General features: G+C 34.2%; 1 protein-coding gene across 1 annotated transcript in view; it reads right to left on the bottom strand.

The window, feature by feature from the left end:
* LOC101900814 (protein expanded) overlaps window positions 1-27,667 on the bottom strand; it is a 113,613-nt gene that overhangs the window by 25,304 nt on the left and 60,642 nt on the right. Inside the window, exons 3-4 of the mRNA XM_059125626.1 lie at window positions 13,144-13,280; window positions 10,657-10,802 (exon numbers count right to left, since the gene is read on the bottom strand). Of these exons, the coding sequence (XP_058981609.1) occupies window positions 10,657-10,802; window positions 13,144-13,235 (238 nt within the window). The 5' untranslated portion in view covers window positions 13,236-13,280. The remainder of the gene's footprint in view (window positions 1-10,656; window positions 10,803-13,143; window positions 13,281-27,667) is intronic.

Genomic DNA, 27,667 nt, shown 5'->3' on the forward strand with positions numbered 1-27,667 from the left:
TATGGGGCCTATACCAATTAATGGCCCTGTCGAACATTTTTTCCAAGGAGATAACATACCGACCAAGGACCCCAATTTCATCTAATTTGATGGAAAATTGTGGCAGAAACCTTTAAAATACCGAAAATTGGGAGGAACTGTTATATGGAGGCTATACCTAAACGTGGACCCGGGCGTATTTTCCATACACTTTTACTACACATTTTTCTCTATTTAGTACTTTTTTTAATTTTATCATCCTTTGAAAATTCAATAGCTTAGGATTGTTTTATACAGACGCATACGATCCTTTTTCATTCACATAGTTAAACTTCCTGAGATTTTTTTTTGTGAAGCTATGATGTGTTACATGTCTACAAGCGTCTGCCTGCCGCCCATCCATCCATCCATCCGTCAACATGTCATACTGTCATGAATGACACAAGGTGTTGTTGTCCAGGAATCATGGCTGTGTATTTTTGCTGTCCATGTTTATGTTTTGTTTTAGGTCCCATCAACTCGACATTGTTTTGTTTTTGTCGTTGTTGTGGTCGTCCACGTTCGCCGGTCGTATCATCCCGCCAACCTTTATCTGCCTGAAATGGCCTGAATGGATGAAGTTTTATGCCATCATGTTCTTCGACTTCGACGATGCAGCCGGAAATTTCATGCCATCAAAAAGCCCGAAAAAATGTTTTAATTTAAAAGTCTGATTAGTTTTGTGTCTGAATGTCTGCGTTTTGTCGCAACTTGAATGTTGTTGTTGTTTGGGATGTTTTTATTTTTTTCAGATTTTATTTTTTTGGACAATGTCCCGCATTGTTGTCCAGCATAGATTGTTTTGCTGAAGCCATAGAAAACAACTTCATGTTCTACCAAGGGGTTTTTGTTGAAGAATTCTCAGATTTTGGTCGTAGGTGTTTTGGTGCACCTCAGAGTGAAGTTGAAATAATCTCCCCGAAATAAAAAAAAAAAAACATCATGACCTTGATGTTTGAAAGTTTGCGGAATTCTTGGAGAATTCTTTGTTTTCTTGTGAATCCAATAATGTGTGACCATGATCTCCGCCCTGGACAGGGGGCTTGTTCGTTGGAAACATAATTTTTGTGAAATTGAAATTTTAATATGATTTTTCGGTTCTAAAAAAACGAAGAGAATAATATTGCAAAAAAGAAACACAATGTTGATTTTAATACCTATACATGCTATAGAGGGGGCTGTACTTTTTAGTGGACCTGAATCGAACTTTTTTTGCTGGGAGAGAACTGACCCAACGAGAACCCCAATTGGTTAGATTTAGCTAATTCCGCTGGAAATTGTGGCGGAAATCTTAAAAATACCGAAAATCTGGAGGTATCATTATATGGGGTGGAATTTCTATATGAATCGAAACGTGAATCGAAAATTTTTTGCAAAGAGAGAACCAACCTACCAAGAACCCCTTTTGCCAAGTTTCAATTTATTTGGTTTAAAATTGTAGCAGAAAACTTCAAAATATCGAAAATCGGAAGGTACCGTTGTGTGGGATCTATACCAACTAGTGGACCCGTAGCGAATATTTTTTGCAGGGAGAGAATATACCTACCAAGAACCTCAAATGTAAAGTTTCAGCTGATTTAATGGGAAACGGTGGCAGAAACCTTCAAAATATCGAAAATCTGGAGGTATAGTTATATGGGATGTAGCAACCTATCAATGGACCTGTTGCGAATATTTTTTTCAAGAAGAAAACTGACCTACTGATTACCCTAATTTACAATTTTTAGCTAATTTGTTTAGAAATTGTGGCGGAAACCTTCAAAATACTGAAAATCGGAAGGTACCGTTGTATGGAGATCATACAAATTAGTGGACCTGTAGGAAATATTTTTTGCAAGAGGAAAACAGACCTGCCGAGGACCCCAATTGTCAAGATTAAGCTAATTTTGTTAAAAATTGTGGCAGAAACCTACGAAATACTGAAAATCGGGAGATACCATTGTACCTTTAGTGGACCTTTAGCGAATATTTCTTTTCAATGAGATAAGTGACCTACCAAAAGTAAAGTTTCATCGAATTTGGTTGGATATTGTTGCAGAAACCTTCAAAGGCCGAAAATCGGGATATATCGTTATATGGATGCCATACCAATTACTGGACCTGAATCGAGCATTTTTGGCAAGAAGAGAACAGATCTACCGAGAACCCCAATTGTCAAGCTTAAGCTAATTTGGTTAAAAATTGTGGCAGTAACCCACAAAATACCAAAAATTGGGAGGTACCCTTATATGGGGCAATACAAAATGTTGGACCTGTACCGAATATTTATTGCAGGGACAGGATGGACCTACCAAGAACCCCAAATGTAAAGTATCAAAATCTAGTCAAAAAATTTTACAAAGCTGTCCAATTTTTTCCGGATGGTGCAAAATTCCGGTAATTTTAAACATAACATTTCACATATAAAGCGGATCGATTTAGTTGAAACTTGATACAGTGTAATAAGGTGCGAATATGGAAAGTATCGCTTCACTTCGTCTGGAAAAAAATTTGGATTAAAAAAAAATTAATAGTTCATTAGCCCCAAATTCATCCCAAAATGCCGACTGTAATTAAGTAAAATGGGGACATGTACATTTACTCCTTATCGTGCCTTCCCCCAAAAAATCTTGTAAAAAGAAGTGGAATGTTTCGAAGTGGAAACTAATTTTATTATTTTTTTTGCTACCTCTATCGATGAAATAGTCTTCCGTAGGAAAAACTTTCCACAGGACTCCCATTCAGAAAAAGGATTCCCATTCATTTTATTCGGAAAGAGACTTCTGAGAGGTCTTTCATACACTGAAGAAGACCTTTGGGAGACAATCCTTCTAGATTTCTTATAAAAATACCACTAAGGAATTTTTCATACAGACCACTTAAAGGTCCTCTACCACCTTCAATGAAGATTTAAAAAATATTTTGGAAAAAAAATTTAGATTCTCTAAAAAAACTGACATCACAAAGATCTCCATGAAGTCTGTGTCTTAAGTCTTTTGTTTTAAGGGGGCACATGTCTTATGTAGTTTCAACGCAATGTGTGGACCACCTTCTGTAACCAAAATAACTTTTTACTGTTGTTCTATGACTAGAAGAACTTCTAAAGGTCTAGTCTTCTGCTATGTCTTTCATTTATAGAAGACCTTCTTTTTCTTCTTCATCATAAAATAAACATCATCCATGTTCATGAAACATTTGCAAAATATTCCCCTTCAGCATAAAACCACAGATTCCATCAAAACAAAAATCCCTCACGGAGTTTGTGTCTTAAGTCTTTTGTTTTTCGTTGTGGTTGCCTGTACTTCTCTGCTGAGCCGCACAACGAAAAAAACACGAACCCCAAACTATTTGACATTCCAATTAAATATTAATGTCGATATTGACAAATTTTCGATGAAAATTATATATTGTCTTTATTTTTAGCATCGTGGCAGAGAGAAGAGGAACCAAAAAGGCAAAAAAAATCGAAACCAACAGCCCATCATCAAACCTTGCCAAACTAAAAACCACTATCTGCAAGTTCTTCATCTTTTTTTTCTTCTGCAAGAACTTAGACGTTGCTTGTCTGCAAAATCCAAAAAAAAATTCTTTACTCGCATTTTCAAAATAAAACAACAAAAACAAGCAACAACCACATAAAAAAAAACAATTTTTAAGAACAAAAAAATTGTTTTTCGCTGTTGTTGTGTATCCCGAAACCCTAATGGCATGGCATGCCATTGCAAAAGATCGGAGAAGAAGATGAACCTGTATTTAATATGGAATTATTGTTTGCCAGCAATGGAGGGGAAGGGGGAGGTGGGAGTGGGGGGCAAGGAAAAAAGGTGCTGGTGGTTACAGATTCTATGCTTGGAAGTGAAACAGCAGCAGCAGCAGATTGTGATACTGGTTCTTTTTTTTTACTTTGCCCAGAGAGGTCGGTCGTTGCTAGTGTTTGCCCAGAATAGAACAAGAACAAAAATAAAAACCAACAATAAACGACCCAGCTATAAAATGCCAGAGGATGTGTATGCGGACCGAGGACGCTCATAACGATGAAGAAGACCATGTTGTGGTTCAACAAAAAAAAAAAAAAAACAGATAATAATGTTTATGAGGATGATGATGATAATAACGACGACGACGAGGAGGATGATGGCAAAGATGATGCTGCATGATTATTGCATGCATGCAAAGGCCATTTAAAACATTATGAACACTCTTCAAAAAGGAGGAACAACAACAACAAAGCTGAAAGGCATACTAAAATCCATGGCATGTCAAAATTTTGTTAAGGTCAGCAGGACGAATCAGAGACGCCCTATCCTCTCTCTCTTCGATTCATGAACCGCCCCGAAGTCTAAAAACACTGGGAGTTCATTCTATGGCCTTCCGTCAGTAGAAGACGCCATGAAGGGCTTCTCTATACCTCCTGAAGGTCTTGCGCCTATAGAAGACCTCCGGCAGGATTTCTTTTTATAGAAGGCCTCCTGAAGGTCTTCTATATATAGAAAACCCCATTGTCTATAGAAACCCCCCTGAAGACCTTCAGGAGCTCGAGGTTCCATCTATAGAGGTCCTCAGTGTCTAGAAGACCTCCTGAAGGTCTTCTGAGTATAGAAGACCTCCTGAAGGTCTTCTGAGTATAGAAGACCTCTTGAAGTTCTTCTGAGTATAGAAGACCTCTTGAAGATCTACTGTTTATAAAAGACCTTCTGATGATCTTCTGCCTACAGAAGACATCCTGAAGGTCTTTTGTCTATAGAAGATCTCCCGAAGGTCTTCTGTCTATAGAAGACCTACTGAAGGTCACCTGATGGTCTTCTGTCTATTGAACTCCTCCTGAAGGTCACCTGATGGTCTTCTGACTATTGAACTCCTCCTGAAGGTCTTCTGTGTGTAGAAGGCGTCCTGAAGGACTTCTATGTATAGAAGACCTTCTGAAGGAAGTCTGGCTACAGAAGATCTCCCGAAGGACTTCTGTCTATAGAAGACCTCCTGAAGGTCTACTGTCTAGAGGAGATTACCAGAAGGTATTTTCTATAGAAGACCTCCTGAAGGCCTTTTGTCTATAGAAGGCCTCCTAAAGGCCTTCGATCTATAGAAGACCTAAGGAAGATCTTCTGTATATAGAAGACCTACTAAAGGTCTTCTGTGTGTAGAAGACCTCCTAAAAGTCTTCTGTCAATAGAAGACCTCCTGAAGATCTTTTGTGTATAGAAGGCCTCCTAAAGGCCTTCTTTCTACTGAAGAGCTCCTGAAGATTTTTGTCTATTGAATACCTCCTGAACGCCTTCTGTCTACAGGAGATATCTCGAATGTCTTTTGTCCATAGAAGACCTCCTGAAGGCCTTCTGCCTACAGGGGACCTCCCGAAAGCCTTCTCCTGAAGAAATTCTGCCTAAAAAAGACCTCCTGAAGGGCTTCGTAATATCTTCTATCTATGGAAGACCTTCTGAAGTTCCTTTTCGGGACATTTTTTTTTGTAGACCCCCTGTAAAAGTTACAAATTGTTTGACGAACTCGCCATGCCATCCACCTGTTGTTATACAAAAATGCTCAAGGAAGCAAAACAGACAACAACAACCTCAAAAATAAAGGCCAGGCAACAAAACCAACATTCAAGACAATATACATATACCTAAATTTCGTATACAGCCATGCCATGTCTTCAGAACGTTTAAAGATTTAAAATTTCACTTACATACATACTTACATACACAAAAATATGTATGAACTCTTGGTTGGAAGGACGGACGGACGGACCGATGGTTTCCGAGCCAATGGACTGGATTGGAAGATCTCAAAGTAATGGAGAAGGAGTGGGGGAGCTAAACACATATATTGGGGGTACCATAAAAAAGATAGACGGACACTTTCTGGACAGACAGACAGCCAAGAAAACAGATGGACAGACTTTGGGACGGACGGACCGACATACAAACATAAGACGCGTGTTCAGTAATTCAGGTAGCTGTTGTGCATTGCTTTAATACAACCGCAAGCAAGCGTGCCGTTTGATGCCTCTTTTTGTTGTTGTTGTTTTTGCTGCTGCTGGTTGCATTCACACAAAAGCAGAAGCATTTGCAGCTTGTGTTCAACGTGGTACAGCATCCTCATCATCATCAGAAGAACAGAAAGAACAACAACAACAACAGCAACAAATATGTTATGTTAAAGAACGTAAATTTTTCGTAGCTGGCAGTTAAGTGTTCAAGGCAACAACAACAACAATAACGATTTTTTACAAGAGAGGCATGCTCCATGTAAAAGGCAGCAAAGAGAAGAGGGAGAAAAGAAAAACTCAACGAAAACAACTTTAAATTTGAGGATAAAAATATCCATTCCGCAGCGAATAACAAAAAAATGTTCTTTCGTTTTTTTGTGAGTGTGTCTGTTTGATTTGTAGGCATTTTTCGTTTTTTTTCGTTTTTTTTTTTTTATTTTTTTTTATTTTTGTAATTTGAGTGTATGTGTTTGTGTATTTATGTTTCGGGTTTGTTAAACTTGCATACCAGTTGAGAGATGCAGCAACATTTTTCAGATTGAAGATGAAATTTTGCAATTGGCGGCAGTTCGGTTTTCCAGTTTTCTTTTGGCTTTGCAGAATTTTTAAGGGGTTCTTTTTGAATGTTATTTGGAGGATTTTATTTTAGGGGGAAATTATTGAAAAACAAATTTTGGAAATTTAGGATACCTAACTTGACTTAAGAGCTTTAACCGGTTCACAATTCACTTTCTGAGTCGATTTATGCATGTCAGTCCGTCTGTCCATGTATTTTTGCGATCGAACCCTATTGAAATTGGTGAGAATCGGTTCAAATTTAGATGTAGCTCCCATATATATCTTCCAACTATTTCGGGTTTAATTGAGCACCAAATGGCTTATATCAGTCAAATGAATTGAATTTTGGGCAATTCCGACTGAATTCATCCTAGAAACAAGTACTTCAAATTTGGTGAAAATCGGTTCAGATATAGCTATAGGTCCCATATATATGTTTCATACGATGTGGGGGTTCAAGTCTTTCACATGCGTAATATGCACTCCACAAGACTGATATTTGGTATCAGATAACTTATGGAGCTCAAAAATACATCTGTCAAATTTTATCGAGATCGGATCATATCCGATTTCAGGTTTTTTTTTGTGCACCAAACGCCTAATATCATCCCAAATGGACTGAACTTTGGCACTTCCGACAGAGTTCAGCCTAAAAGCAAGTGCTTCATATTTTGTTGAAAATCGGTACAGATATAGCTTGAAAATATCTGCCAAATGTTATCAAGATCGGTTCAGATTTTTATATACCTACATCTTCTTCTGATTTTGCGGTTATTGTTCACCATATATGTAATATCAGCTCGAACTGAATATATTTTTTCATATTGAACCGAATTTTACCATTTGCCGGTATATCTATTGCTCCAATATTTTTTAATATAATCCTTATCGAAATGATATTTGGTTCATAGTTGGTATGATCCACTTCACATAAATTCCCATTATAAACATTTTTGTTACGTGAGTTCTACTAAATACGCATAGTGGTCTAGGATATCATATAGCTGACCCCGCCCGGCTTTTGTCCTTTCCTTACTTTTTGTTTTTATGTGCCACCTGTCATGTAGGTAAAAGTCATTTTATGGGTCTTTTATGGACAAAAGATATATTAACGGAATGTCGAAAACCCTTCTAATGAAAGAGGACCTTCAAATCTTCTGCTTAGTCTTCAGCTAAAAGAACCTTTTCTTTTTCAAGGTTTGCAAAATAGTCCCCTTCGTAAAAATGTAGTTTCTCTTAAAAGTGAAATCACAAAAAATCTTTCATGAAGTCTGTGTCTTAAGTCTTTTGTTTTCAGATGGAAGACAATTTATTGGACAAGACATTTTACAGGAATTCTATGAAACTCAGCAAAAATTTTGTTTCTCTTGAAAAAGACATCACAAAAATCCCTTCTGAAGTTTGTGTCTGAAGTCTTTTGTTTTTCGATGAAGGAAAATATTTTTCTCTTCTATGGACAGAAGATTTTTTAAAGGAATTCTATGATAAGAAAATCTACTAGAGGACTTCTATTAACAGAATAGTCCCTAGTCTTCTATTGATTTTTGTACTCAAATTATCCATTCTTCTTCTTCATAAAATTAATATTAACCATCTCCATTGAAGATCTTCTGTGTATAGAAGACCTCCTGAACGCCTCCTGCCTATAAAAGGTCGTCTGAAAGTCTTCTGTCTTCTGTGTATAGAAGAATCCTTGAAAACCTTCTGTCCATAGAAGATCTCCTGAAGGTATTCCGTGTGTAGAAGGACACCTGTAGGTCTTCTGTGTACAGAAGACCTACTGAAGGTCTTCATAAAATTAATATCAACCATCTCCATTGAAGATTTGCAAAATATCCCCGCTCATATTAAAATCAGAGATTCCATCAAAACCAAAATCGCACTAAAATCCCTCACGAAGTTTGTGTTTTAGGTCTTTAATTTTAGATGGAAGGTAATTAATACTTTTTCCATGGACAGAATACCTTTCACAAGAGTTCTATGACATCCTAGCCTTCTATTGATTCTTTAACTAAAATAATTCGTTCTTCTTCAAAAAAAAATTAATATCAACTGTCTTCAATGCGTTGCAAAGCATTCCCCTCAGCAAAATCGCATTTTTTTTATCAAAATCGCACTAAAATCCCTCATGAAGTTTGTTTCTTAAGTCTTCTGTTTTCAGATGTAAGACAATTTATGCTTCTTCTATAGACAGCAGACCTTTACGAGAATTCTATGATAAGCAAGTCTTCAAAAAGACTTCTGTTGACAAAAGAGACTCTAGTCTTTCATTAACTCTTCTACTCGAATTAAGTAATTTGCTTCTTCATAAAATTGATATCTAGCGTCTTCATTGAGAAGATTTGCAAAATATTCCCGCTCAGCATAAAACCACAGATTCTATCAAAGCCAAAATCCCAAAAAAAAAACCTAATAAATTTTAGTTCTTAAGTCTTTTGTGTTTAGATGGAAGACAATTTATACTTCTATGGACAGAAGACCTTTTACAGAAGTTCTATGAAAAGAAAGTCTTTAGAAAAAGAACTTCTATTGACATTCTTCCATAGAGTCTTCTACATAAAGAATCCATTATTCTCCTTCATAAAATTAATATCAACCATCTTCATTGAAGTTCTGCAAAATATTCCCACTTCGGCATAAAATCACAGATTCCATCAAAACCAAAATCACACATAAATTCCTCATGAAGTTTGTGTATTAAGGCTTTTTTGGTATATGTTTTCTACATGTGAAATAGATTTTATGGGACTTCTATGAACCTAGAAGACTCTTTAAAAAACAAAACACTGAAGTGTTAAATTGACCTTAGACCAAAAAAAAAAATAATAATAATAATAATAATTATTAAGAATTAATATATAACAGGTCAACAATAAAAACAACAACAATCTTTTAAACACCTTCTGTAGACAGACCTGACTGTATTGAGTCCTCTACTAAAGGAACCAATTATTTTTCATTTAAATATTAATATTTTTCTCCTTCAATGAAAATTGGAACAACATTACCCTCGATAAAAATGTAGATTTTCTCAAAAAAAAAAAAAAACCGACATCACAAAAACCGACAAATGAAGTTTGAGTCTTAAATCGTTTTTTATTAATGTGGTGTATGTCTTCTGTATTTGGAAAGAATGAATTTATGGACCTTTTATAGACTAAATATGTTGTTCTATTAGAAGAAAAACTTCTAAAATACTAGTCGTTTGCTATGTCTTCCATTGTTGGAAGACCTTCTTCTTGATCATAAAATTAATGTCTTACTCCTGCAGATTTGTAAAATATTCCCTTTCAGCAAAAAACACATCAAAACAAAAATCCCTCAAGGAGTTTGTGTCTTAAGTCTTTTGTTTTTCGTTGGGGTTGTCTGTAATTCTATGCTCAAAAAACCGCACAAAAAACCAACACCAAACTATATGACATTTCAATTAAATATTCTTGTTGATATTGAAAATTGTTGATGAAAATTAACTATTTTTTTCATTATTTTTATTATTTGTGCAATTATAATTTTTATTGTTATTATTTTTATTTTTTATGATTACTATTATTATTCTATCATTTTTACTATTATAGTTATAATTTTATTTCATTATTATTAATTTTTAATTACATTATTTAAATTATATTGTTACATTTATTGTTACTATATTTAATTTTAATTATACAATTTAATTTTTTAATTATTCATTATATTTATTATGTAGATATATACTATTATTGTTATTAAAAATTACTAATTTTATAGTTGTTATTTATTACAATAAATATGATAATAATTATATTGATTATTAATTATCACTTAATTAACATAATAATTAACAACAATAACAATGATAATAAAATTAGTAATAATAAATAACAGTAGTAAAATCTACTAAATTAATAAAAATAATGAATATTATAATAAATTACTGTCTTTCTATAATTATTTTTTATTTTCCTATTTTTTATTTTTAATTATAATTATTATTTTTTTATTTATTTATTTATTATTATTATTAATATGAATATCATTATTACTATTGGTATTTTTATTACTGTTATTCTTTTTTAATTCCGATAGTAATCGAAATTCATAACTTTAAAAAATACATAATTTTTTTATAAACTCACCTATCAGCACCGCTAAACCGAACAGCTCGGTATCTAGCATGCCTTGTGTGGCAAAATGTAGACATGTCTGCGTGTACACTTCTCTGACTCGACTCTTGGCATCGACTAGGAAGTATAAGGTTTTGGGTTGTTGATTGCCTAGAAGCCTGAAAGAAAAAAAAAAAAAAAAAAAACGAAAGAAATGGAAATTATTAAAATTGCCACGAAAAAAAATTAAAATAACAACAAAAAAATAATAATCGTTACAATAATACAATTCAATAATTCTGGATTTCTAAATAAAAAAAATTGCCATTAAAGAAATCGGAATTGTCGAAGGATTCCATTTGTATTTGACAGATTCGAGTTTAACTATATCCATTCACTAAATACAACTTTATTACATTATTGGACTTTTTGTCCCCTTAAAAATTCGAATTATAAAAATACAACCGTATCCCATTCTTACAAACAACCACGGCAAACACATTCCGCATCTCAGTATTATTCTTGACTATACACTCTATCGTTATACTCACTTTTGCTATCCACTAGAGTAAAGACACGAACATTCCTTTTTTTTTTGATTTTTTTCAAATTAATATTTTTAATTTTTCATAATTTCCCAAAAATGTCATCTTCACATTTTGTACCTTTTATGAGCAAGTAAAGTAAAAGCAGCTAAGTTCGGCCGGACCGAACTTTTTTTATCCTCCATCATTGGGAAAGAACTTGAAATTTTTCAAAAAAAAAAAAAAAAAAAAAAGAAAAAAATCCGAAAACTACCACTTATGCGAAAACTGTAATATAGACGTGAACCTGGTTACGAATTTTTTTCATATGCTGTAGTACCCATTGCGAACTTTTAATATGAAATTTGTTACAATTCCGGTGAATAATGTCGCAAAAATCATGAAAATACCGAGTATCGGGAGGTACCGTCATATGGGGCCTAAACGAAGACGTGGATCTGCATAAGAATTTTTTGCCATAGGTTGAAGTACCCATTAAGATCATCCAAGACGAAATTTGAAACAATTCCGATGAATAACGTTGCTGAAATCATCAAAATACCGAATATCGGGAGGCACCGTTATATGGGGCCTATACGAAGACGTGGGCTTGCATACGAAATTGTTTGCCATAGTTTGTAGTACCCATTCCAATACGAAATTTGAAACGATTCCGATGTATTATGTTGCTGAAATCATCAAAATACCGACTATCGGTAAGTACTGTTATATGGGGGCTATACGAAGGTGTGGACCGGCATACAAAAATTGTTGTCATATGCTGTAGTACACATTACGAACTTCAAATATGAAATTTAAAAAAAGTTTTGTAAATAATGTCGCTAAAATCATGAAAATGCCGAATATCGGGAGGTACCGTTATATGGGGGCTATACGAAGACGTGGACCTGCATAAGATTTTTTTGCCATAGGTTGTGGTACCCATTAAAATCTTCCAATACGAAATTTGAAACGATACCGGTAAAGAATGTTGCTGAAATCATTAAAATACCGACTATCGGGAGGTACCGGGACATTGCTAGATCGTCTTAGAATTTTACGCGTATCGAAAATATGTATACTTTGTAGGTTCTATTATGAATATTTCGAGGAGTTACAGACGGAATGACAAAGCTAATATACCCTCCATAGAATGGTGGAGGATATAAAAATACTCTACTAACATTATTTCTGGACCATAGGACCTTATCTTAAACCCCTAAATTTTGCAATCCATTAGAGTTAAATTTTCGCATTAAGAAAACAATATAATTAAGTCACGAATGTTATGTTTTTTCATGATTTTTTAATGCCAATTTTTTTTAATTTGTTAATAATTTTTCAAAAAAGGCATCTATAAAAATCCTCTAAGAACAACATTTCATAGATCCAAATTTTTAAATTCTCTAAGAGCAATATATCTGAACCATATTACCTTATCTGTATACCCTAACTTTTTCAATCAATTGGAGTTCAATTTTCCCATGAAGAAAACAAAAAACTTCAGACAAGAACGTTTTTTTTTCTATTTTTTTAATTTTATTTTTTTTTTACTTAAAGTTTATTTTTTAATTTTTAATAATTTTTCAAAAATGTATTTTCTTCCCTAGTACTCTTTTGTTAAAATTTAACACGCCATGCATTATGAAAATGATCTTAGAGTATCAATTTTCTCAGTAAAAAAAACAAAAGACTTAAGACACGAACGTTTTTTTTTTTCTATTTTTTTAGTTTTATTTTTTTACTTAAAGTTTAATTTTTAATAATTTTATAAAAATGTATTCTCTACCCTAGTACTCTTTTGTTCAAATTTCACATGCCATGCAGTATGAAAATGATCTTAGAGTATTATTTCTTGACCATCCATTAGAGTTATATGTTCTCATTAAGAAAACAAAAGACTTAAGACACAAACGTTATTTTTTTATTTTTTCCATTTTTAGTTTTTTTTTTTTAATTTGTAATAATTTTCCAAAAATGCCATTAAATCGCTTACCTTAGTGCTAAAAATCTTGAGCCCGGTGATAGCTGTTCGGCCGAGGACGCGCATACTTCTAATGGCGCGCTGACAGTACAAAACGCTCGCATGCTGCATCGTTATTTGAATGCAACAAAATCGTTGGAAATATTTGTCTAAAAATGAAGAAAAGAGAAAGAAAAATTCGAAATAAGCAAATGAACCAAAGAAAAAGAAAATCCAAAAAAAAAAAAAAAAAAAAAAATAACAACATAATAAATACCACGAGACGCATAAAATTGATAAATAACAACACAATACAAATAGCAACAACAATAATATTACTAATAATAAAAGCATAAAACCTAATGACTACAACAACAGCTAATGAATTAATATATTTTTTTTTTTTTTTGATATTGAAAAGCAGGAATGTTGGAATGTTTTACAACTTCTCAGAAAAAAAACACATGTATGTGGTCGTAAAAAGAAAACCCCACAAATCAAAGAGATTTGAGTTTTTTATGATATTTTCAACAACAACAACGAACGATTTTTTCCCTTCTTTATGAGGGCCATAAATTAATTTTCACTTATCTTTATTTATTACACAGCTTTAAATTCCTCACAAAAACGAAAACTCCAAATTCTTTTTGAGATAAATTTGAATTTTTTTTGGTGGTGTATTTTTAATGGAAATGTATTAACTCCCTCCCCCTTTCTCTAGGAAAAATGCAAGATTAAAACATTTTTCGACGCTGTATAATATAATACTCCAGAGAAACATAAATATGTATATATGTCAATCACAGAAGAGAAAAATTAGTTCCACTACCCATGCCAGAAAAATATATTAGCCCTTCAAAATTTGAGAAAAATATTGTAAATTTGTAATCCATAAAAATATTCACAACCTCGCCCATTTTTAATAATATACCGGGTGATATGAAAAAACTGCAATCAACTTCAGACTGCCGGCATTTCTAAGCCACTCGTCCGACAGCTGTTAAAATTATTCCAGTGACAGCTCATTATGTTGTTTACAAGTGTACAAAAGCATTTTGGTGGGAATTTTCCAGAAAAAAAGTTATTCGTGATGGAATTCAAGCGTGATAGTGTGATTTCTTTATATTTGGCGGGAAAACCACAAGTGGCTATCATTAGAGCACTCCAGCATTTAAATGTGAATAAATCTTTTGTGTCTCGTTCCATCGCACGTTACCGTGATACTGGTAGCGTAGCCCGACGTCAAGGAAGTGGACGAAAGAAAACAGCAACATCAGCAGAAATGGTTCGAAAAGTAAAGAAGCGACTTGATCGAAACCCGCGTCGCAGTGGCCGAAAAATGTTTTATGAATTGAACATATCGCAATATTCCATTCGACAAATATTGAAAAATGAGCTCAGGGTGTAAAGCCATTGCAATTCCAAAAAGTACAAGAACCTACACCGACCGCAACAGAAAGAAAATAGACTCAAAAGAGCTAAAGAGTTGCTTCGCTTGGACGAAGAAAGTGGTGAACTGCTGAATTTGAAACCCGCGTAGCTGTGGCCGCAAAAGGGCTCGTGAGTTGAATATATCGCAATATTCCATTCGGCAAGTATTGAAAAATGACCTCGGGGTAATGCCATTGCAATTCCAAAAATTGCAAGAACCTACACCGCAACAGAAAGAAAATAGACTCAAAAGAGCTAAAGAGTTGCTTCGCTTGGCCGAAAGTGGTGAACTGCCGAATTTGGTTTTCTCCGATGAGAAAACATTCGTTATCCAGGAGTTTGTAAACAAACAAAATGATCGTGTTTTCTTACCAAAGAGGTTAGCTGAAAATGTGCACTTTCGGTTGGCCACCAGAACTCAAGCGCCGGCCATTGTGATGGTGTGGGCCACTATAACAGCTGATGGTCGCTCTCTGCTCGTATTAATCGACCGTGGCATCAAAATAAATGCCGAATATTATCGCGAAAATATTCTGGAGGGTGTATTAAAGCCTTGGGTACACAAACATTTTGGCCGCAGACCTTACACTATATTATAGCGAAAATATTCTGGAGGGTGTGTTAAAGCCTTGGGTATGCAAAAATATTGGCCGCAGACCTTAGACTATATTATCGCGAAAATATTTTGGAGGGTGTATTAGAGCCTTGGGCACGCGTGTGACGGTTTCATTGGCCGTTTGAAGGCCATAATTCGTGCCGGAGGTGACCAATTCGAACTAAGCTAAACTTATTCTAAAATTTGATGATTTTTCCGACATTTTTTGATTTCATCAAAAAATTTTTAAAAAAATGTAAAAATTATGGTGTTTGACTTTGTTGTAGTTTTTTACATCCCCTCCTCTCTCCTTGCTCCAGAAAAAAATGCAAGATTTAAACATTTTGGGAGGCTTAAAAATCCGTATAATATATTACTCCAGAGAAACATAAATATGTATGTCAATCGTGGAAAAGAAAAATTAGTTCTACTGCCCATGCCCGAAAATTGACAGAAAAAATATATCAGACCTTCAAAATTTGAGAAATTTTTTGTAAATTTGAAATCCATAAAAATATTCATCCCCCTTCCATAATTTTTATTAATATAGACCACTTTTCCACAGCCTGAAACGAAATTACACAAATTCCAATCCAAATAATTTGTGAAAGCATAAATGGCCTGTCTTCCCCTATCAGCAGCAGCATATTATTAATAAGCTAGCTTAGCCTCAAAAAATAATTTGCCGGCACCTTTTCGAAATTGAAAAAAATCACAAATTAACATAAATATTTAAGAAATGTAAGAATGAGTGATTGAAATTTAATCTAAACCTATAATTTTCTATCCACGGTGATGACCCCCTTCACCAGCCCTTTCCTTCAGCCGTTCTTCAAATGTCATGAAGTCTGAATAAAATTTAATTTATGTCATAGCAATATTGATTGATTATAGATGATGGGGAAAAAGTGGACACAAAGGCAGCTATAAGGCAAAAAGTGACAAACAGACAGTCGAACCGATAAATAGCTAAACTTGTGTACAACGAACTATAGTTCTCTTTTCGTTTTGTTATCTATCTCCCAACCACTCACACATCCAGTGGACTAGGCATGAATATTAATGAGCCAAAAGCTGTCTGCTGTCGTGGCTCATCAGACATGTCTGAAGACGACAGACAATCTTGGGAGCGGGGAGCTTTTTTACGAAGAAAATAAAAAAACACTCACGACAAAAATATGAAATTTTGAAAAAAAAATGTATTTTGAAATACTGGTGATTTACAGTTCAATCTGAATAAATGTAATATGAAAAAAGATCTATTGACCGCAATTGCATTTTGAGAGTCTTCTGTAAGTAGAAAACCTGTAGAAGGGGTTCTATTCATAGAAGCAATTTAGAACTATTTTTTACCCCAGCAGACCTTAAACAAGTCTTCCAGGAATGAAAGACCTCAAAAAAACTCTATAAAATTACAGAAGAACTTTGAAGGTCTTGTACGAGCATTGAAATTGTTTTTATGACTAGGAAAGCCTTTCGGAAGGTCTCCTAACAACATGATAATAAAAAGTCCTCTAGCCATGAAAGACCTTCACGATAAGCGTGTCGTTGTCATTAAAATCCCTAAAGAAAGTCTTTTATAGCCTCCAAAACCTTTTGGTCTTTATAGAACTTTGGAAAGTCAACAATGGCTTCGAAGTCTTGGATAGAGGTATGGGAGACATGCAATAGGGGTTCGAAGCTATTGTAGACCTTTAGAAGTTTCATAGAGACTAGAGAGCTTTAAAGGCTATCGAAGACATTGTCCTAGACCTTCAAAATAACCATTTCAAGTGTTCAACGTCATTTAAAGTTACATAGCTTCCAAATACCTTTGGTCTTTATGGAACTCTGGAAGGTCAACAATGGCTTCGATGTCTTGGATAGAAGCATGAGAGACCTACAATAGGACTACAAAACCATTGTAGACTTTCCATAAAGACAACTGAACTTGGGAGGCTTATAAAGACAACTGAACTTGGGAGGCTTAATGTGTTCTTTAAAGGTCTTCGATGTCTCGAAACCTTTAAAGTCGAGAAATTGTTAATGTTCTCTTTACCTGAAAGGAACCTTAACCACAAAATACTTTCAAAGACTGTTTAAAGATAACTGTTTTAGCTCCTCGAAGTCATTTAAAGTCATAAGAGAGGTCTTTCATAGCCTTCAAAACCCGTTGGTCTTTATGGAAATTCTACGGACCTCTGGAAGTTCTTCTTCGGTCATAAGATCTCTTGAAGGTCTTCTATCATCAAAAGACCAGCTGAAGACTTCTTGCAGTTTTTTAGTGGGCATTTTCGCCTGTTTTTCTTAGGGGGTTCTAACCAAAGAAGGCTTTAAAAAGTCTTCTAGCCAAGAACGAACTTTAAGGTAATTTTTGTTAATTCCTCAATGGCATAGAAAGTACTACAGTAGGTATTCGATGGTATTTGCAGACCTTTAACTTTAAAGAACTTCGAATGGACTAGAATGACCCATAAAGTCCTTTTACAGGAAGGTCTTCTGAAAATTAAAGATAATTTGAAAACCTCTATCATTAGAAGACTTTCGATTGGTCTTCTATGACAAAAAGATCTTTAGAATGACCCAAGGTCTAGAAGACCATTTTGAAGGCCATCTATAATAGAAACCCCTTTGGAGGCCTTCTTTATTTATTTTCTAGCTCTGAGATATCCTAAGTCCAGGAGGACCTTTAGTCATCTTCTAGAGCCGGAAGAACGATTTTAAGTCATCTGTAACTAAAGAAGATATTGTGAATGTACTCTGAAAGTTTCCTACGGCTAGAAGACCTTTTGAAAAATCGTCAATTGCTAGAAAACCTCTTCTACCACTAGAATACTTTGTAAGCCCATTCTGTGGGGAGAAGATCTCTCAAATGTCTTTTATGGTTAACATAACTTTTAAAGGTCTCCCCCAAGGTTGGACAATCTTTTAAGGACATCTATAATAGGAATAACTTTTGAAGGTCTCCTTTTTTATATCTAAGATATTTTAGGTCTAGAAGGCTCTTTAGAAGACTGCTTTACTTGTCTGTAGCTGAAGAAGATAGTCTGAGACCTTTGAAAAGTCTTGAATTGTTAGAAGACATTCTAACAGAATATGTCCCAAATATCTTTTATAGCTAGCAGAATTTTTTAAGGTCTCCTAAGGTTGGAAGATCTTTTTATGGCCACCTATATAACTTTTGAAGGTTTTTCTAAGATTTTGTAGGTCCAGAAGGCCCTTTAGATACCTTTTTTTGATATCAGAAGGCTCGTTAAATATCTTCTATGTTCGTCGGTAGCTAAAAAAATTATTTGAAGGTCTCTTAGAGCCAAAATACCTTTCGATAATCGAATACCATATGATGTATCTATCTGTATGCAATGTTCACTTATGCAGACCCTACTGTAAAAACATATATATTTTTTGAAAAACCAATACAATTTAGAGTATGTCTAACATAACAGTTCGAAAATCGAAAACTTACAGTAGCTAACATGTGTTCTTGTAACTTTTTGGTTGCCTGCATTGTTGTTGCTGTTGTTGTTATGGAAAAAAAATGTGTTTTAATTTATGCATAAATCTTAAGAAACATTTGGTTGTGATAACGCAGCTTTGTGGAACTTTCTTTCCAATGCATTTTTTTTTTGGGTTTGCTTTTGCTGGCCCATTTGTAAAACCTAAAGCAGACAGGCGGCCGGTACTCAATTCGTCTCAGTTAATTACTGATAATATTTGACAGAGATATGTACATTGAACATTTTTTATGTTTTTTGTTTCAAATTTTTGTAACGCAGAGAAATATGAGTCGCGGATAAAGCTTGACTTTTTTTAAATATTTTTGGGTCAGATTTTGTGTCTTATTCAAAGGAAAAATAGAGTCTTCCAAAAAATGTAAAAAAAAAAATAATTTTTATCATCAATTCTGATAAAAAGCAATTTCATAATCTTATTATTTTTGGAAACACTATCTGCTATGAATCAGCCATTCTGTCACCGTTTCTAATCTAAAAATTATTAAAAATATCGACGTTGATAACATATTTTTGTGCCACCCCCACACAACGAAGTACCAACATTTATTGAACAATGCGACAATTTTTGGACCAAAAACCCGAATGCAAATGAATTGCACCATTTTCTCGGATTGGGCGTTGCAAGTAAGTTTTATTTCCGAACGAAAATGAATTCTACTATTTTTTCAGAATAAGTGTTCAACTAATTTTAATCTGTATTTCAATATTCTGGATATTCTCTAAGATGTAATTTTGCAGTTTTTTTACTCTCTGGCATGGAATGTCTCCTCCACGACCGATAGCCTTGAAATATAAAAAAATTATAAAAACAAGTTAAGAAGTATTAGTCGGTATGCTGACAGATTTATACCCTCAGCCAATGTTCGTTTATATGGAAAAAATTATAAAAAAATATATATAGGCGACTTTATCCTTTCAAGGCGAAAAAAGTGGACCGATATGACCCATTTTCTGTACCAATGATTCTGAATGTAATCCAAAAATCTCTAACAACTTGCAAAGCTCTATTCTAAATATTGCAAGACATAATTTTTAAGGATTTTTTCAAGGAATTGATTTGGACGGTTTTAAGGATTTTTTTAAAGGAAATAACTCGGACGGGTTTTAAGAAATTGTTTTTAAGGACTTTCAAAGCTAAACTCGAATTGATAGTTTCCAAACATCTATAGAACCATATTTCGAAGATTTTTAAGAAAATGTGTTCAAGGACCTTTAGATCCATACTCGGAGGGTTTTAAGGAATTTTAAGAGCTTCGAGCATCTATAGAACTATATTCCGAAAATTATTTTGATAATGTCTCCAAGAATCTTTATATCTATACCCGTGGGTTTTTAAGGAATTTTAAGACCTTCAGACTTATAGATCCATACTCGTGGGTTTTAGGGAATTTTAATACTTTCGAGCCTCTATAGAACCATATCCATACTCGTGGGCTTTTAACTAATTTTAAGACCTTCAGATCTTTAGATACATACTCTTGGGTTTTAAGGAATCTAAGAGCTTTTATAAAGGTTTTTAAGGAATTTTAAGACCTTAGAGCCTTTATAGACCCATATTCCGAAGATTTTTTAGAAAATGTGTTCAAGGACCTCTACATCCATACTCGTGGATTTTAGAGGAATTTTAAGACCTTCAGACCTCTAGATCGATACTCGTGGGTTTTTCAGGAATTTTAAAACCTTTGACCATCTATAGAACCATATTTCTGAGATTTTTTTTTGAAAAAGTGTTCAAGGACCTTTAGTTCTATACTCGTGGGTTTTTAGGGATTTTAAGACTTTCGACCCGGTATAGACCCATACTCCGAAGATTTCTTAGAAAATATGTTCAAGGACCTTTAGACCCATACTCGTGCGTTTTTAATAAATTTTAAAACCTTCGAAACTCGATAGAACTTTTTTCCGAAGATTTTTGAGGAAATGTGTTCAAGGGCCATTAGATCCATACACGTGAGATATTAAGGAATTTTAAGAACTTCGAGCCGCTATAAAACCATATTCCGAGGTTGTTTTTTGGAAAAAATTTTAAGGCCCTTTAGATCCATACTTCGAGTACCTATAGAATTATTTTCGGAATTTTTTTTTTGGAAAATGTGTTTGAGGACCCTTGATCCATACTCCTGGGTTTTTAAGGCATTTTAAGACCTTCAGACACCTATAGATCCATACTCGGGAGTTTTTAAGGAATTTTAAGCCCTGCAAGCCTCTATTGAACCATATACCGATTTTTAATTTTTTTTGAAAATGTGTTCAAGGGCCTTTAGATTCATTTTTTTCTGCTGCACAGTGTAATATTACAATGTAAAAAGTTTACGATATGCTTCGAAAGTTATCATGCGCACCAGCCAGACAGACGGACGGACCTACACCCTTAGATCGACTCATCTGTAGCCATATGGCTGAGGGTTTAAAAAGGCAAGCAGAAAGTTACATTTTATAATCCTTTCAGAATTTGTTAGTCTCGATCTAGTTTTGAGATTTCATTTAATTTTGAAAAGCGAGTCTTGTTTTTTTTTTCATTATTAAATGATAATTTTTTGTTAGTCCCCAACTAGTACCCCTTCCAAGTGGGATGCCACCCAACAAAATCATAGTCACACACTCACCCAAAAATAAAAAAATAAAAATAATAATAAAACAAAACATACCACAAAATAAACACTGAAACCGACTGAATAACAAACAAACTTTTACTGACCTTATTCCATTTTTGGCATAGCCGCGTACATTCACACACACACCAACAGACGGACAGACAGACGCACAAGGTAACACAAAATAAATACGAGTGTGTGTGTGGATTTTGGGTCTGGCGAAGACCCAAAAATAAGCCTATGCCCCCTCAAACACAATACCCAGACTATCGTTTAAACAATGACAATAAATAAACAAATAAACAATTACACACCTCAACATAAAAAAACACAATGACAACAACAACAAGAACAACCAAAAACGATAATAACAGCAATGCAAAAGAAAATAATTGGGAAGTGAGTTGTTCAATTGCCGGTTTAACCCTTTGGGTAATTGTGGAGTGAATTTTTGGAGTGTAAAAAAGGGTGATATTTTGATATTTAAAGAAAATTTAATTTTTGAAATAAATCATCGGATGCTTATTTCATAATAAAGAGGAACTCATGCCATTAATATTGAAAAATAATATCAGTCAAATGGCCACCAGGAGCAACCTTACAGACACATATCCAATTCGTAAAAATGTTCATTATAAAATACAAAAGTGGCTGCCCTGTGTCCTTGACAGCCTTACGAATTCTATTTTTTTATAGAACCATATTCCGAAATTTTTTTTAGAAAATGTGTTCAATGACCTTAAGGTCCATAATCATGGGTTTTTAAGGAATTTTAACACCTTCGAGCCTCTATAGAACCATATTCTGAAGATTTTTTAGAGAATGTTTTCAAGGAATTTTAGATCCATACTCGTAGGCTTTTAAGGAATTTTAAGACCATCGAGCCTCTATAGAACCATATTCCGAAGATTTTTTAGAGAATGTGTTCAAGGACCTTCAGATCCACACTCGTGGGTTTTTAATGAAGGAATTTTAATACCTTCTGATCCTTAGATCCACACTTGTGGGTTTTTAAGGAATTTTAAGACATCCGAACATCTATAGAACCATATTTCGAAGATTTTTTAGAAAATCTCTTCAAGGACACACATTTTAAGACCTTTAGATCAACATTTGTGGGTTTTTAATGAATTTTAAGACCTTCGAGCCTCTATGGAACCATATTCCATATATATATATTTTTTTAGAGAATGTGTTCAAGGATCTTCAGATCCATACTCGTTGTGTTTTAAGGAATTTTAAGTTTATCAGACCTTTAGATGCACATACTTGTGGGTTTTTAAGGAATTTTAAGACCTTTGAGCCTCTAAGAACCATATTCCGAAGATTTTTTAGAAAATCTCTTCAAGGACACACATTTTAGGACCTTTAGATCAACATTTGTGGGTTTTTAATGACTTTTAAGACCTTCGAGCCTCTATGGAACCATATTCCATATATATATTTTTTTAGAGAATGTGTTCAAGGATCTTCAGATCCATACTCGTTGTGTTTTAAGGAATTTTAAGTTTATCAGACCTTTAGATCCACATACTTATGGGTTTTTAAGGAATTTTAAGACCTTTGAGCCTCTAAGAACCATATTCTGAAGATTTTTTAGAAAATCTCTTCAAGGACATACATTTTAAGTTCTTTAGATCCACATTTGTGAGTTTTTAAGGAATTTTAAGACCTTCGAGCCTCTATAGAACCATATTCCGAAGATTTTTTAGAAAATGTGTTCAAGGACCTTTAGATTCATACTCGTGTGTTTTTATTGGAGGAATTTTAAGACCTTTAAATTCACACTTGTGTGTTTTTAAGGAATTTGAAGACCTTCGAGAGTCTATAGAACCATATTTCGATTCGAAGATTTTTTAGATAATGTGTTCAAGGATTCAATTAGATCCACATACTTGTGGGGTTTCAAGGAATTTGAAGACCTATAGAACCATATTCCGAAGTTTTTTTAGAAAATGCTCTTGGGGTTTTAAGGAATTTTAAGACCTTCGAGCCTCTATAGAACCATGCTCCGAAGGATTATTTCGAAAATGTGTTCAAGGGCCTTTAGATACAAACTCGAGGGTTTTTAAGGAATTTTGAGACCTTCAGATCTTTAGATACATACTCTTGGGTTTTAAGGAATCTAAGACCCTTGTTAAGGTTTTTAAGGGAATTTAAGATCTTCGAGCCTTTATAGACCCATATTCCAAAGATTTTTTAGAAAATTTGTTCAAAGACCTCTACATCCATACTCGTAGGGTTTTAAGGAATTTTAAGACCTTCAGACCTTTAGATCGATACTCGTGGGTCTTTAAGGAATTTTAAAACCGTTGACCCTCTTTAGAACAATATTTCTGAGGTTTTTTTTTGAAAAAGTTTTCAAGGACCTTTAGTTCCATACTCGTGGGTTATTAAGGGATTTTAAGACTTTCAAACCTCTATAGAACTATGTTCCAAAGATTTTTTAGAGAATGTGTTCAAGAACCTTTAGTTCCACACTCATGGGGTTTTTAAATAAATTTTAAGAACTTCGAGCTTCTATAGAACCAAATGGACACTAGGTCCACCCTTACAGGCTCATGTTCTTTTCATAAAAATTTTCATTACTAAATACAAAAGTGGTTGCCCTGTGTCCTTCCTGTGTCCAGCCTTACGAATGCCATTTTTGAGGTCTTACATCTGGGCTATTAAAGAAGACCCTGTCTTTCATGCAGACCCCAAAGGATCACAGTTGTTGGTTAGATTGAAAATTTGGTTAGTAGATAGCACATCTTCTTCCGATTTGAATATTTTTCGGATTGTCATACCGATCTTTTTCAAAAAACTTTAGTTCACTGGGCACATAGACTCAGCTAAGATATTTTCAAACTTTATTGAAGGAACGGGAATTGTTTTCCCGACAATTGTCTATTGAATATTTTGAGAGGCCCAGCCCATTTTAATATTTAAATCCACGTCTTCTTAATTGGAAGAAAAGTCTGAAGTAGTTTTTCAAAATTTCCATCTTCATCTTCATTCTCAGTTTTAAGTTTTGTAATTCAAATAAATTGTTAATAAATAATTAAATTGCAACAAATTAAAATTCTCTCTTATATCAATGTTTTATTGACCTTTTATTTGTGGTCATATCTTGAAAATTAATGGAAAAACTGATTTTTATTTTTTATTGTTTGTCCAATGTTTCATCTATTTTCTTGCGACTTCTTCAAGGGACTTTATTTAATTTTTTTTTATTATTTTTAATTATTTCACTTTAAAAAAATTAGAGTACTCGCTATTTCATTTTTCTGCTTTTTTATTTTCCCACCTCTCACCACCACTACCCCGATTCCACACATATTTATCTACATCGTGTGTACTCTGCAATTATTAATTTCCATTTTAAGTGTTATTAATTATATTTTAATTAAGTAATTAAACTGCAATTAAATCCACATGTAATTGTCGAGGAATGTGGCATTTAGATGGTCGTTCGGTCAGTCAATCAGTCTGGTTATTTGGGAATTCCTTTAGTGTCATGCCGCCGCACCAGTCATACGAGGTTGTATGTGTGGCCCACAAATTGTCACATCATTTAAGAGCCAAAAAACAACAATAACAAAAATTAAAGTTTTAAAAATTCCCAACAACTCAATGAAACAACTCTATAATTAAATATAATTATAAACGAAATATATTTAAATGGCACATATATGGAGATATTCAATTTGCAAATGTGCGTTTTAACCCTTGGATCAGAGACAGGAACATAAAAACCGATTTTCTATGAGAAGAGCTACTAGAGCTCTTCTGTGAGAAGAGCTATTAGAGCTCTTCCATGAGAAGAGCTACTAGAGCTCTTCTATGAGGGAAGAGCTAATCCAGCTCTTCTATGAGGGAAGAGCTACTCCAGCTCTTCTATGAGAGAAGAGCTACTCTGGCTCTTCTATGAGAGAAGAACTACTCTGGCTCTTCTATGAGAGAAGAGCTACTCTGGCTCTTCTATGAGAGAAGAGCTACTGTAGCTCTTCTAAGAGAGAAGAGCTACTCTAGCTCTTCTATGAGAGAAGAGCTACTCTAGCTCTTCTATGAGAGAAGAGCTGCTCTAGCTCTTCTATGAGAGAAGAGCTACTCTAGCTCTTCTATGAGAGAAGAGCTACTCTAGCTCTTCTATGAGAGAAGAGCTGCTCTAGCTCTTCTATGAGAGAAGAGCTGCTCTAGCTCTTCTATGAGAAGAGCTACTATAGCTATGAGAGAAGACCTATCATTGCGAAGATCTTTTGATCTTCATTGAGAAGAATTAAAAAAAATCGTCATTAGAATGGAGTTTAAAATGGTAGGTGTGTGAGCCATCCAAACACTCAACCAACCCACCCAGCCAGCCTCAGTCATCACTCTAGCAGCTCAGTCGCGTATGGCAGCAGCATTCGAGTAGTCTATGGAATTTAATTAAATAGTTATGGATTACGATCGTTAAGTGCTTTCGAAAAAAAAAACTTTTTAATGATTTACTCGGCCAGACAGAGTTAAGAATTAGTTGATTCGAAAAAAAAGTGGTTTTTTCAAATGGAATTTTTATATTGATCGCACAGCTTAGCAGCCGGCGTAATTACTTAGCACAATTTAGCAAAGCTGGTGAAGAACCTGTGTGTGTGATTTACTTAATGGTGATTTTATTGTAATTTTAAAAATTTATTATCAATTTTTTTTAATAAACCACTTTTTTCATAGACTCTTGGCATAGTTATTAACCTCAATTATAGAACGTTGAAGAAAAATAGAAACGATCAAGTGAAGTAATAAAATATGAATATTTGCATATTTAATAATAGGGTTGGGAGTTGGAGGGTTGGAAATACTTTGTTAGGGAGTTGGAGGAGCGGTTTCTGAAAGGAGGAAGAAAAATGTATTCGTGAAAGGATCGAGAAAGACTTTCAGTTGTAATATAATACTTGAAAATTGGTGATTTTAAAATTATTGACGACAGAATTTAGGGATAGATTTTCAGAAATTAAGAAAAAGGAAAATCTCAAGACTTGGAATGGAAGCATATATTTAGGAGCGAACAACAGGTCTTCTTGGCCCTCTCCTTTAATTTATTTTTTTACATTTTTTCCGTTTAGGGATAGATTTTCAGAAATTAAGAAATAGGAGGATCTCAAGACTTGGGATTAGCATATATTTAGGAGCGAGCAACAGGTCTTCTTGGCCCTCTCCTTTAAATTATAGTTTTTACATTTTTCCGTTTTTAAATTCCTTCAGGCATAAAACAATTGATATTCAAAACACCTTTGTTTGTTTTCTTTGCCAGTCAATTATTTTCCCATTCGTCACCGGTTGTTATTTGTTATTATTATTGTTGTTGTTGTTATTATTATTTATATTCCATTAATATGGTTATTATATTTTTACCCGCTTTTATATGATCTCACAAGAATGGCATGTTTATGGCGCGATATTTTTTGTTGCTGGTTTTTAAGTTTGATTTTCAATTGATAAAAATTTTAAAAATATGGGTGATTCCATGCAGAAGAGAGAAAAGATATGAAATAAAATTTTGAAAAAAAAGATTATTTTTGGAAATTTGAACAAGGAAGCGATTGGTAAAGGCTATACTCTGAACCAATGCCCGTTTATCTATGAAAGAGAGAGAGAGAGAGAGAGAGAGCGATAGAGGTGAAATAACTGACTGACTGAGAACCAACGCACACTCGAAACGGCTGAAGCTAGAATCTTGATATTTTGCACGGTGGTCAGCCTTCGAACTAGAATGCGATGGGTAAAGGCTATACTCTGAACCAATGCCCGTTCATCTATGAAAGAGAGAGAGAGAGATAGAGGTGAAATAAGTAACTGACTGAGAATTAACGTCCACTCGGCTCAAGCTAGAATCTTGATATTTTGCACGAGGGTCAGCCTTGGAGCAGGTCCAAATTTAGGAAATTCGTACAAAAAGGGACGAATAGTACTAAAAATTTAATACTTTGTATTAAAAAAACGAAATGAATTCTGAAATTTGGAATGAGAGTCACTGTTGGAGTGCAGCATAGATGTAACATAGGGTTTTTGGAACTTCGAACTTCGAAGGTTACGAAATGTTCTAAAATGGTACCATTTGGTATTACGTGAACGGATACAGAATTTTGGTATGAGAATCAAGGTTGGAAGGTAAGATTGAGAAATTAATGTGGTGGTTTTGGAATTGAGTACTAGGTATTGGAAATGTTCGAAATGGTACACAATTCAGTACAATTTGGTTTTGGCCGTACGGAAGGGGATGGTAATTTGAAATGTTGGTATTTGCGTCTCTGTTGGTGGTAGGTTTGTGATAAAGAGGTGGTTATTGGGAATGTGCATTACAAATGCACGAAAAGTACTAAATAGTACTATGTTTGGTACAATTTGCTATGGGGTGAACAGATAGTGCTTCCTTTTTGAAATTTGGTATAAGGATCGCTGTTCATGTGTAGCCTGGACACATG

The sequence above is a fragment of the Musca domestica genome, unplaced genomic scaffold, assembly GCF_030504385.1.
Source record: "Musca domestica strain aabys unplaced genomic scaffold, Musca_domestica.polishedcontigs.V.1.1 34, whole genome shotgun sequence".
NCBI lineage: Eukaryota > Metazoa > Arthropoda > Insecta > Diptera > Muscidae > Musca > Musca domestica.